The 17,397-nt window shown below is 35.8% G+C and overlaps 1 protein-coding gene across 1 annotated transcript in view; it reads left to right on the top strand.

The window, feature by feature from the left end:
• Positions 1-17,397, top strand: part of LAMA2 (laminin subunit alpha 2) — a 588,138-nt gene that overhangs the window by 485,114 nt on the left and 85,627 nt on the right. Inside the window, exons 41-43 of the mRNA XM_024759015.1 lie at positions 725-841; positions 1,551-1,714; positions 3,057-3,195. Of these exons, the coding sequence (XP_024614783.1) occupies positions 725-841; positions 1,551-1,714; positions 3,057-3,195 (420 nt within the window). The remainder of the gene's footprint in view (positions 1-724; positions 842-1,550; positions 1,715-3,056; positions 3,196-17,397) is intronic.

The following is a 17,397-nucleotide window of genomic DNA, read 5'->3' as shown; positions in this document are numbered from 1 at the left end:
TCAGGGGACACGGGTTCAAGCTCTGGTTCGGGAAGCTCCCACATGCCGCAGAGCAACTAAGCTCATGCACCACAACTACTGAAGCCTGCCCGCCCAGAGCCCATGCTCTGCAACAAGAGAAGCCCGTGCACCACAACGAAGAGTAGACCCCGCTCGCCACAACTAAAGAAAGCCTGCACACAACAACGAAAACCCAACGCAGCCAAAAATAAAATTAATTATTTTAAAAATAACAAATAAAAAAAATAAAATCCCACTTCTTCCAATTTTTACAGAACTCCCATAGAATAAATCTGCTTACACTTATGCTCACAAAACATTCATTTGGACATAGATTCTGGAATTTAATGTCTCATTCCAATGTAATTCAGTGTACTACGACATGCTCAGCAATGCATATTCAGTACTTACATTTCAGTTAAAATGGATGTGCATCTCACTTTAAAAATATTTTTTAATCCCTCAGCTACCATCACATAACTTTTCTTCTCTTGCATGACTTTCTCACAATAGGAGGAAGAAAGTACCTGTACAGGTATTTAAATAAAGTAACTCTTGGAGGGCTGGCTGGGTAGTCTATAGCACTCTCATGTAGTCTCACAGTCAACATGACATATCTTGTTTGCAAAGCCTTGTTTAGACAGCTTAGGAAAGCCAGGAATACAGGGCTGGATAGGGTTTTCCCCAAAGGGCATTTTGATGTTTTGTTTATACTGTCCTACAGAAAAAGAAGGAGGCTATTGAAAGTGGCAAACGACAAACTGAGGACACTTTAAAAGAAGGCACTGACATACTTGATGAAGCCAACCGTCTTGCAGATGAAATCAACTCAGTCATAGACGTGAGTATTTGGTGAAACCCAAAGTTAAAAGAAAGATGATAATGATACAACCTCTCATAAATGGGAATCAATGAGAAATCTCAGTAGTATAAGCAAATACTGTTATTTTCTTGTGGGTATAAAGTTGTTTTTGCCTTATTCTATTGTGACCGTGCTCACCCATTGGTTAACAATTAGAACTTCACATTATTTGCTCAGTAGACATGAATGTCTGGTGAGGGTACTCACACACTCACACCAACCTGTATTTTTTTCACAGTGATGAAGGGCATTTCTTGTTCCTAGGATAGCACTTACAATCTGCTTCAATATTCACAGAATATTAGTTAAAAGAGAAATGTAAAGCTACAAACAGACTTTTAACATACTGTCTAATGCAGTAGATACTGATATATGGTGATGAATGGTAATAGAAATACAAATAGTGTAAAAGATCCCAATGACTATTATTTATGCTATCAAAAATGCTACAAAGTAGCATTTTTTTAAAAAGATTGTCAGGTTCTTCTTGGTATAAATTGCCTTCATATATTTCCTAATCTCTATCATTAAATAATAGCTTATATTTTCTATTCTTTTTTGCTAGGTTAGTAAATTTGAACTTTCATAAAAACCTAAGTGTGTATAATTAGATCTCCAAGAGAAATTAATAAGTGAGAGGAGGCTTGGATTCACTTACTTAAAATACCTTATTTTCTCTACATATCAGTATGTCGAAGACATTCAAACTAAATTGCCACCCCTGTCTGAGGATCTGAAAGGTAAAATAGAAGACCTCTCCCAAGAAATAAAGGACAGGAAGCTTGCTGAGAAGGTGTCCCAGGCTGAGAGCCATGCGGCTCAGTTAAATGACTCATCTGCTGTCCTTGATAGGTATGTCATTTGTTGTTGGAAATATCTATGTATCTTGACACTTGTCCAAAAGTTTTGACTAGCAGAAATGGTAGAGAGTTGCTTTCAAATCTTGATTTTTGTAAGTATGCACATACGAGCTACATGGCCTTTCTGTGGAAAAGCCTAATTAGAAGGGTCTGGGCAAAGCTCTACTGGAGCAGCATCAAAAGTCTGAGTTAAAAGTAGATTCAAATATGGCATGGCGGGGAGTGAACATTGCCTTAGGCTACACTTAGAAAAAATATTTTCTGTTCTTGATTGGAGAGCGCAGCAGTTTCCTTATTAGCATTTTAAATAATAACGTATAAACACACATTCTGCTTCAAATTTCAGTTTTATATTTTTAATGAAATCAAACTATTTATTGTTAAAAGGGTGGCTTTTGAAAATGTGGCTCCATACAGAGCCTTTAAGTCTTGTTTTTTCTTTCAAATTCCATGGAGGCACTACATACTGCCCTGTGAAATAACAGCTCATTATAACTGGGATTCTTATATGGGTCAGTGAGGGAGGGGCAACTGGTGAGGTGTGTTTGACGCGTAAACAGCCTTCTAGGTATAACTGGTGGGCTTCCCCTACAATTTCAGGGTTGTCATAACAAAATAGGTGTATTAGCCCCAAGAATAATTTTCCTAAATGAATCTGTATTTAATATACTCCATGTGTAAGGTTCTGTTTCAATACTTAATACTCTTGATACAAAGGAAAATATTAATGTTTGAAGACCCTGGGAAAAAATTTACATACAATTCATTTTATAACAATTTTATAACATTTTTTAACATTTTGCTAATTTATCATGAAGGGTGGTAAATGGAGCAGTAAGCTAGAAGTCAACAGAGGCAGGCTCCAAGTCCTTAATTAGCTAATTAGTGACATGTTGGTCATGTGACCTGAGACAAGCAATTTAACCGAGACTCATTTGGCCTCATCTGAGAAGTGCACCTACTCTAAAGAGATTTTGTGAACTTCATTCCAATAATATAGAACAAGTGCTCTGAAACCTGTGCGTGCTTCACAAATAACATAAAGAATCGTCTCACTGCTCATACTTGCGTGGTGCTCATGGTTGCAGAAACTTCTGGAGGATGCTATGGGTACTTAAAAATATGTTGGCAGCATTTCACTGCTTAATTATTTAGGAATATGAGTTTAAACTGAAAACTACAATATAATACAATTAGTAGATACCTCACTATGGTTTGGAATTAACATAATTATACTGACCATGATCATTTGGAAGCCATATTTGTTATAAGTAAGATGTTCTTCATTTGAGTACCAACTGCTCTGATGTTCTTTTTGGGGGCAATCCCAACAGAATCCTTGATGAGGCCAAAAACATCTCCTTCAATGCCACTGCAGCCTTCAAAGCTTACAGCAATATTAAGGACTATATTGATAAAGCTGAGAAAATTGCCAAAGAAGCCAAAGTTCTTGCACATGAAGCCACAGAACTGGTAAGAAACAAATAGCGTTATGTACTGAGAATGGAGGTCAATCTGTTTGAATAAGTACCTAAACTAAATTTCTCAAAGCTCTGGAAAATGCTAGTAAATTAGAATATTTGTTTTGTATTATTTTCAAAGGCTCCTTTTAAATTTTATCCTAAATAAATTCTCAGTCATAGCAAAACTCTTTTCTCAGTCACCTACTACTTTCCACTATTAATAAGGGTCTTGAAATTATCGCAGATGCCAAATAGTTTGTGCCACCAACTCGCAAAGGAAAAGCAGTCAAACATAAGACTCTGAACAGGGAAATTTATCACTATTATTCCATATGTCTTCAGTAACAAAGTGCCTTGGAAATTAACACCAGTGCTTATAGTCACATACAGACTGATTCTATGTAAAGTTTGATTATAAGGTGCACATTTTACAAACACACCAGATCATATATTTCTAAACTATTATACTATTTTTATCAGTTGAAATGTTTACCTTCAAAGCTACTTTTGGCTGCTGTCATTGTTCAAAATAAATTTGCAATTAATATTTTAGAGGTTTTGGGTTCTAAGTATAGCACATTATCTGAGTATCTTCAATAGTAACAAATCTTTTTCCTTTACATGTAGAGCAACATTTTGTAACCAAGTTATGTGATAAACCTTGGTAATACTATTTCAGGTCAAATTTCATTTCACAGGAAGCACGTGGTGAGTTAAAATGTTCAGAACCATCACTTACTCCTTTGGCTTCACACAGAATCCCCCAAATACATCAGAATTTCAGGAGAAAAAGAATTTGATTGGACACTTGACTGTGAATGAAATATGCATAAATAGTGGGTGTTGAAGAAACAGATCCCTATTTTCTTTGCTTTGGTATTGAGCACAACGCTTTCATGGATTTCAGGGATATTGGAGGTATTTGCCACACTCTTAGCAGGTTTATTTTATGGTCATGGTGAATGATGCATCATGTTCCATCAGCAGTTAGTACTGTTTTGGTTTCTCTGGAATGAGCTCTACCAATACCATATGTTCTGTTTATGTCTTATTCAAAATCATGACACAATTATTACAGAAACTTCCCTATGTTCAATTATCCTTTCAAAAGGAACCATTTTTCAAATCTATTTAAAGATCCTAGTCTTCAAGTTCACCATTTTCATCTGACCCATGTTTTATTGGATCACCATTTTCAGCATTTAGCACAGTACCTGACAGAGAGTAGACACTCGTGAGTAAATGAATGAATGTCATTCTAATTGACATTTTTCATACCTATTTACAACATTTTGTACCAATAGAATCCTCACTGTTGTCATTGCTTCATTTTTATGAACTTCTAACATTTTATGTTAAAGACCTGTTTATTTTCACCCAAATTTAATACTATCACTTTATACTCAGGAGACTCTCATATTCATGCCAACATGAAATATTCACTTTTCCTCAACACTGATGCTTATACATGATAGGCTAGCCAAACTCAAACATAGAGCTAGGACAAGTATTTTGTTGTTGTTTTTTGTTTTAATTAGGACAAGTTTTACTGCATTACAGCATGTCCCCTTGTTATTGTTATTCCTTCTCTATAAGCCATGTAAAAATAATTAAGTGTCTGAAAAATTACAAAGTAAAAGCTAAAGAGAATCACTGATTTATTAAGTGGCTAACAACAAACACACAGAAGACTGATTTGGCCAGAAAGTTTGTTGGACCGTGTTTCAAGAACAGAATAAATAAAGTTTTAATTTTAATAATTCATTATAATATAGTTCTATTATACTGGAAAAGAAATATATTTGCCATTAAATTGAACAATTACCTAGATAGTACTAGCATTCCATAAATGTTAGAGCTGGTATTATTGCTAGAGCTATAGATAAACACAGAAGAGTAAGATTAAGTTTATTATTTGTGTATGAAAGAGTCATTTGAGTCTAGTCCTGCAAAGCAGGAAGAATGTTTTCAATGAATTAGAAACAAAGGACAAAGAAACAAAGCAGGAATTTATACAAGGAAAAAAAAGACAGACAAGCAATAAAGCAATCAATTACTACTGTGAAGAAGATGGACGTAAGATAATGTGAGAAGAAAAAAGCATTGAAAATACCATAGGAAAAGAAACAAATGAATATGGAATAGTCTCAAAGCATAATTGACAGCATTTGTAAAGCCACTTCACTTTTAAAAATCTGCTTAAGTCTACCTATTTGTAGTGCACACATAATCAACAATGGAATTGAAAGGAAAATATGAATGAGAAAAAAGTTGATCCTTTATTTTAATTAAATAATAAGCAGGTGGAGGTTATAAACAATTCAAGGTTGTAGTATAGTTCCTATGTGAAGAGTAACAGCCCCTTGTATATATAATTTATTTAAAAATCAAAATGAAATATTTTAAGAACAGAAATTATGAAAAAACACACTATATTTCTATTAGTACTAGGCAGAAAAATACTATTATTATATTATTGGTACAAAAGATTGTTTCCTCTACACATGATCTCCAAGATAACATCTCATTTTGTACCTCTCATTGGTGGGTACAAAGAGAAAGAGAAAGGAAATATGTCACCGTTTAGAAAATAGAATATGAAGATCCAGTAATTTTTTTCTAATCTTTATTGCTTTGATGCTATAAAAAGTCCTCAGACTCTAAAATAACAGAGAATTAAACCTTTAAAAAATGTTTCCAGATCATAGGTGAACTTAAAACCTATGTTATCAAGCAGATCAGATTTTGGACGTAGATGAAAAGTAGATTGCATGTGCTGCTGGATCCTTGGGATGACCACCAGAGGCAAAAGGCACAGTGTCAGTAGCACTGGGAGATGAGACCCTCTGCCCTTTTCACTGGGAAGTTCTTAGATGCTCTGCACTTGAATCTGGTATATCCAAACAGCAAACAAAAGGAAGGAACAAAAAGGAAGTCTAATGTAGGATGGATTCCTTAGATCTGGTTCTTTAAGATCCTGAAAAATCATCACACAACAGTAATCACACAATCTCCATCTATTCTGAAATGTTCTCCTCCTTCCTTCCTTCCTTTCTTTTCTCCCTCTCTCCCTTTCTCAAGGTGAATGGAATGTGCTCTGTGATATATACTGCAGTGTAGAAAATGTAGGCAGTCCTCACCTTCCCTAGGTATCTTCCATTAAAAAAAAAAGAATCACTTTTTCACTTCCCACAGCACCTGAAGATTTCTTTTTTCTTCTATACCCTCTTCTTTACACTGCAATCATTGTTATTGTCTGAAACTCTTCCTCTCTCTCTCTCCCCCCTGCCCCCGCAACACACACCAACAAAATTCCGTAATACCCTCTAATCCAGAATCTTCTTTCTCAATTAGTCTCAGTCTCAGTGTTTAGTCTGATCTTCACTAAGAATCAGCACTAGAAATTGAGAAGAATTTATACTTGCTCTCAACACCAGTACACAATGTAGTCTTCCTCTTTATTCTCCAAATTCAAGTTCTGTCACTTGCTACAGTTACCCATCACTCCTGGGAGACATAAGTGTAAATATCTTCGGCATGATCTTTCTCAGGCACGTCTAGGAAAAAATAATATAAAATACAGAAGAAAGTGAGCACAATTTGTAAGTAATGCATTTTCTCATAGAAAAAATAATGGAGTTAGTAAAGAACAGTGCTGTGTAAGTGATATGTAGGCTTTAGATGAACTAAAGAGAGGGGGGAAATTCTGAAAAAAATATTAGACAGGAGGAAAATATACCTAAAATTAAGTAAGTTTAAAGCTTTAGACACCTGGTCCTAAAAATGTGTGAACTGCTGTTGTAAGTGACTTCCCACTGTTGATTCCTTAGTATGAGGAGAGTAAAAATCCATAGAAACTCGAAGTTTTTCTTCAAAAAACTTGAAACTTGAAGTTTTTTTTTTCTTTCTTTAGGGTCGAGTCTACAGAATAAATTGGATTTTTGTAAATTCACTCTTATGTGACAGATCAGTGGGGAGAAAAACCCTGATAGAAAATAAGAATACTAGAAAGAAAAGTTAGGGAGCTCTGATAACATGGCAGTCTGAGTTAATTCAGATCCATCCTAATGTGAGAAATTCACAGAAATGCTAGGTAAATTCTAACTCCCCAAAATTTAACACATACTTTATTTTATAAAGAGGAAATAAGGGGCTTCCCTGGTGGCGCAGTGGTTGAGAGTCCGCCTGCCAATGCAGGGGACACGGGTTCGTGCCCTGGCCTGGGAAGATCCCACATGCCGCGGAGAGTCTGGGCCCGTGAACCATGGCCGCTGAGCCTGCGCATCCGGAGCCTGTGCTCCGCAATGGGAGAGGCCACAACAGTGAGAGGCCCACGTGCCGCAAAAAAAAAAAAAAAAAAAAAGAGGAAACAAAAGAAAATCTAAAAATTAAAACGAGAGTAAAACAGAATAGCACATTCTAGAGCTGGCAGCTTGGTGACTCAATGAATTTGGAACATAAATATAGATCATACGTCTAGGGACTGGGATTTTAAAGCCCAGGCAGGGTGAGAAGACATCACAGATATCATCCTAAACCTACAAAAGAAGGAGTCTTTTTTGACTAATCGAAAGTATGCAAAACCGTGAGACTTGGAAACAATTGTTCTCATCAACAAACACTCCTTCTAGCCCAGAACATGCCAAGGAGCCTTGTTACTTTTCATGCCTCCAGTTGTGAAAAATGTCTCTCATAAGTTGCTAAAACCATAAGCCTGTGGATTGAAATCCAAATTTATACCGTATATATTTATATATGGATTGAAGTCCATATGGTACAAGACTTTCCAAGCTAAAAATTTAATGGGGAGAGGAGGGAACTGATCCTGGCTCTTGCAACCTCTAGAGCATCTAGAAGGACACAGAGAAGTGGTCTGTTTAGATACACTATAAATAATCAAGTAGGAAAGAGGGTAGGCAGGCAAAGTATGTAACATGATCCTGAAGTTATTCAAAAATCTGAAAGAGAATATACAATAAACGTGTTTAAAAGTATTGAAATGTTAAAAAGAATAGAAAAGAGTGATTAAAAGAAAAAATACCGAAGATTACGGAAATTTGTAACAGAAGCAAATAAAATTTCTAAAAATAAAATATATAGGAAAAGAGAATGAGTTAATAGAAAGAGTTGAATACATTACCTAGAATGCAACAAGTATGGTAAAACATAAAAGGAGTGTAAGAAACAAGGAATATAGATTGTAAAAATGAAATGCAAATCTATTAGGAGTTCCAGAAGTTGAAAAGGGTGAGAACGGGGAATAGTAATAGTAAAAGAGATACTGAAAATTTTCAAGTGCTGGTGAAGGATAGGATATGATTTCTCAAGTTAAGGAAGCCTATCACAATAAATAAAATAAGTCCACACCTGGAAAGACCATTGTTAAGCTACAGAAACTAAAGAGAAAAAGAAAACAAAATCTTAAAATAATTAAGGAGAAAAGGCTTTGGGTCAGACGCCAACTGCACAGCCGTAGCATCCGGGGCTTTGAAAGGTGTTGCATCTCTGCCTGCTTTCTACCCTGGGCATTATGCTCCCATGGCCTGCTGCCACTATTTCACAGCTTAGTGACTGGTGTTTTCCTCTTCCTACTTCCTTTTACCAGAAAATAATGTCTCCAGAGTTAAAATTTAAGCTGAAAATAGACCTCGAGGGGACAGAAGCATGAATAACTCCATGAGAATTTCATTTGCACTATTTCACAAGTAATATTCCATGATCTTCATATAGGTAATACTTGGTATATAGTAGCTGATCACTAAATGTAAATTGCCCCCTCCCATCTCCAAACATTGATACTAGGAATCTAGAAAGGCTAGGATGCTCCAGATTTTCAGAATGAGCAAGATATATACACTGCCAAGAGAGATAGGAAAGTTGAATAGAGAAGAAAATTTCAAAGAAAATAATAAAATTACTTTCTTTCCCTACTTGGTTTGAGATCATCTATGAATATTTATTTAAATGTAGATGCCTTGTAGGATTTTTTTATTGTTTAGAATTAGGTTCAAGTGGTGTGCCAGAATTTCCTAATCAGGCTGTGGAAAGAAGATAGCAGAAGATTCTGAGGGCTGTCTTTTCATCTTGTTTATGGTTTTCTTTGCTGTGCAAAGGCTTTGAAGTTTCATTAGGTCCCATTTTTTAATTTTTGTTTTTATTTCCATTACTCTAGGAGGTGGATCAAAAAAGATCTTGCTGTGATTTATGTCAAAGAGTGTTCTTCCTATGTTTTCCTCTAAGAGTTTTATAGTGCCCGGTCTTACATTTAGCTCTCTAATCCATTTTGAGTTTATTTTTGTGTATGGTGTTAGTTTTCCCAGCACCATTTATTGCTGGGAAAACTAACACCATACACAAAAATAAACTCAAAATGGCACTATTTATTGAAGAGACTGTCTTTTCCCAGCACCATTTATTGAAGAGGCTGTCTTTTCTCCATAGTATTTCCTTGCCTCCTTTGTCATAGATTAGTTGACCATAGGTGCATGGATTTATCGCTGGGCTTTCTGTCCTGTTCCATTGATCTATATTTCTGTTTTTGTGCCAGTACCATATTATCTTGATTACTGTAGCTTTGTAGTATAGTCTGAAGTCAGGGAGTCTGATTCCTCCAGCTCCATTTTTTTCCCTCAAGACTGCTTTGGCTCTTTGGGATCTTTTGTGTCTCCATACAAATTTTAAGATTTTTTTGTTCTAGTTCTGTAAAAAATGCCATTGGTAATTTGATAGGGATGGCGTTGAATCTGTAGATTACTTTGGGTAGTATAGTCATTTCCACAATATTGATTCTTCCAATCCAAGAACATGGTATATCTCCCCATCTGTTTGTATCATCTTTAATTTCTTTCATCAGTGTCTTATAGTTTTCTGCATACAGGTCTTTTGTCTCCCTAGGTAGGTTTTTTCCTAGGTATTTTATTCTTTTTGTTGCAGTGGTAAATGGGAGTGTTTCCTTAGTTTCTCTTTCAGATTTTTCATCATTAGTGCATAGGAATGCAAGAGATTTCTGTGCATTAATTTTGTATCCTGCAGCTTTACCAAATTCATTGACTAGCTCTAGTAGCTTTCTGGTGGCATCTTTAGGATTCTGTATGTATAGTATCGTGTCATCTGCAAACAGTGACAGCTTTACTTCCTCTTTTCCAATCTGTATTCCTTTTATTTCTTTTTCTTCTCTGATTGCCATGGCTAGGACTTCCAAAGCTGTGTTGAATAATAGTGGTGAGAGTGGACATCCTTGTCTTGTTCCTGATCTTAGAGGAAATGCTTTCAGTTTTTCACCATTGAGAATGATGTTTGCTGTGAGTTTGTCATATATGGCCTTTATTATGTGGAGGTAGGTTCCCTCTGTGCCCACTTTCTGGAGAGTTTTTATCAGAAATCGGTGTTGAATTTTGTCAGAAGCTTTTTTTGCATCTATTGAGATGATCATACAGTTTCTATTTTTCAGTTTGTCAATATGGTCCACCACATTGATTGATCTACATATATTGAAGAATCCTTGCATCCCTGGGATAAATCCCACCTGATCATGGTGTATGATCCTCTTAATGTGTTGTTGGATTCTGTTTGCTAGTATTTTGTTGAGGATTTTTGCATCTATATTCATCAGTGATATTGGTCTGTAATTTTCTGTTTTTGTAGTATCTTTGTCTGGTTTTGGTATCAGGGTGATGGTGGCCTCATAGAATGAATTGAGAGTGTTCCTTCCTCCGCAGTTTTCTGGAAGAGTTTGAGAAGGATAGGTGTTAGCTCTTCTCTAAATGTTTGATAGAATTCACCTGTGAAGCCATCTGGTCCTGGACTTTTGTTTGTTGGAAGATATTTAATCACCGTTTCAATTTCATTACTTGTGATTGGGCTGTTCATATTTTCTATTTCTTCCTGCTTCAGTCTTGGAAGGTTATACCTTTCTAAAAATGTGTGCATTTCTTCCAGGTTGTCCATTTTATTGCCATAGGGTTGCTTGTAGTAGTCTCCTAGGATGCTTTGTATTTCTGCGGTGTCTGTTGTAACTTCTTCATTTCTAATTCTGTTGATTTGGATTTGAGTCCTCTCCCTCTTTTTCTTGATGATTCTAGCTAATGGTTTATCAATTTTGTTTATCTTATCAAAGGACCAGCTTTTAGTTTTACTGCTCTGTGCTATTGTTTTCTTTGTTTCCATTTCATTTATTTCTGCTCTGATCTTTATGATCTCTTTCCTTCTGCTAATTTTGGGTTTTGTTTGTTCTTCTTTCTCTAGTTCCTTTAGGTGTAACGTTAGATTGTTTATTTGAGATTTTTCTTGTTTCTTGAGGTAGGCTTCTATAGCTATAAACTTCCCTCTTAGAACTGCTTTTGCTGCATCCCATAGGTTTTGGATCGTCGTGTTTTCATTGTCATTTGTCTCTAGGTATTTTTTGATTTCCTCTTTGATTTCTTCAGCAATCTCTTGGTTATTTAGTAATGCACTGTTTAACCTTCATGTGTTTGTGTTTTTTATGTTTTTTTCCCTGTAATTCATTTCTAATCTCATAGCATTGTGGTCAGAAAAGATGCTTGATATGATTTCAGTTTTCTTAAATTTACTGTGGCTTGATTTGTGACCCAAGATGTGATCTATCCTGGAGAATGTTCTGTGCGCACTTGAGAAGAAAGTATAATCTGTTTTTGGATGGAATGTCCTGTTAATTTCAATTAAATCTATCTGGTCTATTGTGTCATTTAAAGCTTCTGTTTCCTTGTTTATTTTCATTTTGGATGATCTGTCCATTGGTGTAAGTGAGGTGTTAAAGTCCCCCACTGTTATTGTGTTACTGTCAATTACCTCTTTTATAGCTGTTAACAGTTGCCTTAAGTATTGAGGTGCTCCTATGTTGGGTGCATATATATTTATAATTGTTATATCTTCTTCTTTTATTCTGTTCTGCATCAGTGAATTCCATCATTCTGTCTTCCACATCACTTACCCGTTCTTCTGCCTCAGTTATTCTGCTATTGATTCCTTCTAGTGTAGTTTTCATTTCTGTCATTGTATTGTTCATCTCTGTTTGTTTGTTCTTTAATTCTTCTAGGTCTTTGTTAAACATTTCTTGCATCTTCTTGATCTTTGCCTCTATTCTTTTTCTAAGGTCCTGGATCATCTTCACTATCATTATTCTGAATTCTTTTTCTGGAAGGTTGCCTATCTCCACTTCAGTTAGTTGTTTTTCTGGGGTTTTATCTTGTTCCTTCAACTGGTACATAGCCCTCTGCCTTTTCATCTTATCTATCTCTCTGTGAATGTGGTTTTTGTTCCACAGGCTGCAGGATTGTCATTCTTCTTGCTTCTGCTGTCTGTCCTCTGGTGGATGAGGCTATCTAAGAGGCTTATGCAGGTTTCCTGATGGGAGGGACTAGTGGTGGGTAGAGCTGACTGTTGCTTGGGTGGGCAGAGCTCAGTAAAAGTTTAATCCCCTTGACTACTGATGGGTGGGGCTAGGTTCCCTCCTTGTTGGTTCTTTGGCCTGAGGCAACCCAACACTGGAGCCTACCTGGGCTCTTTGGTGGGGCTAATGGTGGACTCTGGGAGGGCTCATACCAAGGAGTACTTCCCAGAACTTCTGCTGCCAGTGTCCTTGTCCCCACAGTGAGACACAGCCACTGCCTGCCTCTGCAGGAGACCCTCCAACACTAGCAGGTAGGTCTGGTTCAGTTTCCCCTGGGGTCACTGCTCCTCCCCCTGGGTCCTGATGCGCACACTACTTTGTGTGTGCCCTCCAAGAGTGGAGTCTCTGTTTTCCCCAGTTCTGTTGAAGTCCTGAAATCAAATCCCAGTAGCCTTCAAAGTCTGGTTCTCTAGGAATTCCTTCCCCCATTGCCGGACCCCCAGGTTGGGAAGCCTGATGTGGGGCTCAGAACCTTCACTCCAGTGGGTGGACTGCTGTGGTATAATGTTCTCCAGTCTGTGAGTCACCCACCCAGCGGTTATGGGATTTGATTTTACTGTGATTGTGCCCCTCCTACCACCTCATTGTGGCTTCTCTTTTGTCTTTGGATTGGGGTGTCTTTTTTGGTGAGTTCCAGTGTCTTCCTGTCGATGATTGTTCAGCAGCTAGTTGTGATTCTGGTGTTCTCGCAAGAGGGAGTGAGAGCACGTCCTTCTACTCTGCCATCTTGGTTCCTAATCTGTAGCCAGAGTCTTTTGTTATCACTGCTATTGGTCAATACATCACATAAACACTGTGAATCTTACAATAGGATTAAACATTAAGGTATTTCTAATGAGTGTCTATTTATTAATGTGGTCATATCGTCTTTTCAGTCTGTCTTATTTAATATTTGCTTTGTGTAATTGGATGAATCAAAATACATAAAGAATACTTGCAAGGTCATTTTGAGTTTTTATTTCCTACATAAAGAAGTGTGCAAATATTGGCAGAATACACATTGCATTCAAAAGGCCCAATATAATATAGTGTCAGTCAAGTTTTAAACTTTAACTCGCATATACCTTGTATTTTATTCTGCCAGTGATTACTTAGGAGTCATTCAAACAGTAATTTTGACTTCTTATTAATATCTATAATCATTGGGATTTAAAGTTTGTACCAGTGTAGTGTTAATGGAAAAATAGTATAATCCATAATAGGTATGACAATTGAATCTGTCAGTAAAACTGGTGAACATTTTTTCTCCATCAGCAATTCAGCAACTTATATAAGAACTGATTCACACAAGAACAAATATGAAAAAGTCAGTGAGGATCTAAGTTACATAGAAAAATATTGAATCTGTGTGTGAAAACGGTATTCATCAAGCCAGCTGACTTTAGTGATTTTCTTTGTACATGATACACTCATTTGCGTCAATAACTTTAAGAAAATCTATTGGAAGCAGAATAACAAACTTCTATTTGATTACCCAGAATTTGGCGTATTTAAAAATTGAGGGCATAAAGTGTTAAAAATGAAATCAAAGAGTTTGTTACATCAGTCAGCAACACAGAAACTCTTTGAGGTGATGCTATAATGCAATATAAATTTAAACTAATTTTATTCAAGGCAGCAATGCTATCAGACCTGGTATTTGAGATTTCCACCAGTAGGAATAAATACAATAATAAATACATGAATAATCAAGATATGAAATTGTCATGTTGAGTTTGATTCTGGACATTAAATGGAAAGAAAACAATAAGCCCTCTGAGGAGGTCTTCTAACTCAATAGACCTTTATCCATTGTCTGTACTCAAAATCAAGACTCCTTGTGGTACCCACCCATCCTACCCTCAACAGCTTGTCAGCAGCAAGCCAGTGGCACCCAAGGGTGATGGAGCGATGGCTCTCATGCTGTGACTGGTGAAAACCTGTTCTCAATTAGTTATATACTTTAAAATCCTCTCTCAGTTGTCTTTCTTGGTGTTCTCAAGCTGCAAATTCGCAGTCATGACTTCTAAATTCTCATGAGTAGTTTTGGAGATTTTCTATTTCATCCCTTGGTCTCCTTTGTGTGCTCAGTTGCTTCCAGTCCTCCAGAGACTCATCTAACCCCTGTCCCATTTTAGGATATTATGCAATGCTAGGATCTACAACCTTTCTTTCACCAGATTTCTGACCAAAGTCATTCTTTGGGTTCTTTCTGAACTCATTTTTGATTCATAATTTCATTTTAGTATCCTGTAGATTTTTTAAATATGGGTTATATTAAAACACCTTTAAAATCAATACACAATTTCCTTTTTTAAAAATTGTGTATGATCTTTTCAATTATTACAAGAGCAGTTCATGTCCATTATAAAACAAAATAGGAAATACAGACAAGCAAGAGGGAGAAAATCTAAAATGTGTGTAATCTCACCAACCACAAACAACGACTTTTATAATGTTGTTTATCTGTCCATACCTTTTCCTGTGCAAATAGCTTTTGTACAAATGAGTAATTTTTACATAACTGTTTTGCAGCTTAATATATCTAGTAACATCACTTGCACATTTTATTTCCTTTTTTAAAAATTGTGTATGATCTTTTCAATTATTACAAGAGCAGTTCATGTCCATTATAAAACAAAATAGGAAATACAGACAAGCAAGAGGGAGAAAATCTAAAATGTGTGTAATCTGTCCAACCACAAACAACGACTTTTATAATGTTGTTTATCTGTCCATACCTTTTCCTGTGCAAATAGCTTTTGTACAAATGAGTAATTTTTACATAACTGTTTTGCAGCTTAATATATCTAGTAACATCACTTGCACATTTTTCAGTGTTCTCAAAAGTTATGTCTTTTAAGATGTATATAGGGCTACATTCCACCATTTCTTCTAAGAATTTATTTTATTATAGTAAGAAATTTTTCCCCGATTTTTAACAACAGCCTAACATGCCCCAATATAAATTTCTTCTGATAAATATTTTACATAAACACACTGCAGTTAATTATCAGCCCTTACATATACCTCTGCACATTTTGAACAGTTTTCTTTATTAAAAAGATATTGAATTTAAAATCATCTAAGTCACATATTATCTTGACACATTATCCCCATTGGAAATGTGCAAGACTTGTCTTCTAAAATAAATTATTTCATAAAGAGGAAGTAATGGAATAGGCTATAAACCACGCTGATGAATTTTCAGCTAGTACTTTCTTTAGAAAACAAAAATAAACAAAAACAATTATGCATCTCTCCTTAGCACCAACTTTTTCAATGAATTCAGAAAATTTATCTCTAATAAAGAAGTTAGTAGAGGAACATTTAGAAAAATAATAAAATTGTAATATAGAAAGAAATATAAACAATAACTTTTAAATTTGCTTATTTAAATAATACATCAGTGGGGTGTGGGTATACCATCCTGATAAACTTAACTTTAGGTCTCATCTGCACATCTCCTCCCCCTAAGAGAGCCTCCTCTGACAACAAAACACTTAGATATTTCCATACTCCATTATGGCAATCATCATTTTCCTTATAAGGATTTTTTGGTTTGTCTCTCCACTCCAGTTCCATTAGAGAAGGCAGAGTCTTTCGATCTTTGAATAATCAGAGCTTACTCTGGTGCTTGAGAGAGCTAAAAACTTTTATTGGGTAAATCAGTCAATTCATTCATCTATTAGTCAATGACACGGTGCCTAAACAAGTCCCTATGAATACTTAACAAATCGTAGGAAGAAGAAAACTAACATGTATCAAAAAGCCAATTAAGTGCCAAGCCTCTGTTAAATCTTTGTAGACTTTATCATTTTACTTTTTCCTGTATCTTTCCTTCTCTGATGTTTTAAATTATCTCACATTTTCTATAAATGATTATTAGCTAATAAAACATATAGCAACCTACATGTAATAATAGATCCTATTTTGTGTGATATAATAAAAGGTTTTAGATAATTTATAAATACATATATGTATATATACACAGAGAAGAACTTATTATTTATAAAAATACAATCTCTAAAAAGCAAGTAACAAAATATCTTGCAAGTCTAAGAACCTCATTTATATTTCACATATGCTGTAGACACAGCCCAGAAACTCAGATGTGATGCTTATAAATATGCATGAAGTATAATTAGCTTGGAAAATGCTGCTTCATCACCTGTCCTGATATTGCTGATGTGCTTCAGTGACTTACTAAGCAATGTTGGAAAATGAACTCTCCAAATTCCAATGAATTGAAACAGTTCTGTTCATCCATAACGTATTAGTGTTTTCCATTCTGTTATCATATGAAAGACTTGTCTTTTAAACCTGGATTGTTAGTACACTGCTTATAGCTGACAATTGTACTCCATCAGCTCTTTACTTTAATATTTTGAAGTGCTTCTTGAAACACTGAAACGTGTCTTATTCCTCCACATCTCTTGAACCCAAACCTCTCATTTCCAATGCCCTTGCCTAAGGTTACAACTCTATTTTCTCTGGCTCATACTATTACAGTAGTCAACTGATATCCAGTTGACAATAGTCCAGTTCCTCTCCTGGACTATTGCTCTGAGCATACATTCCTACTCAGAAACTTTTAACGGCTCCATGTTGCTTATTGTCCAGTTTCCTCAGTCTAACGTTCAAACTTCCCAGAAACCGACTCCAAACTACCTAACAGCCTTACTTCTTAACACTGCCCTTCATAAAATCTACAGCCCTTTGCAACCAAAATACTTGCTCTCCCATCCACACATCAAAATTCCCTGTCTCCTTGTCTTTCCTTACCTTGTTGCTACAATATCTCCTACACCCCCATATATACCA

This window comes from Neophocaena asiaeorientalis, unplaced genomic scaffold, assembly GCF_003031525.2.
Source record: "Neophocaena asiaeorientalis asiaeorientalis breed wild unplaced genomic scaffold, Neophocaena_asiaeorientalis_V1.1 scaffold5, whole genome shotgun sequence".
Lineage (NCBI taxonomy): Eukaryota > Metazoa > Chordata > Mammalia > Artiodactyla > Phocoenidae > Neophocaena > Neophocaena asiaeorientalis.
This window is presented reverse-complemented; position numbering and strand designations above follow the sequence as displayed.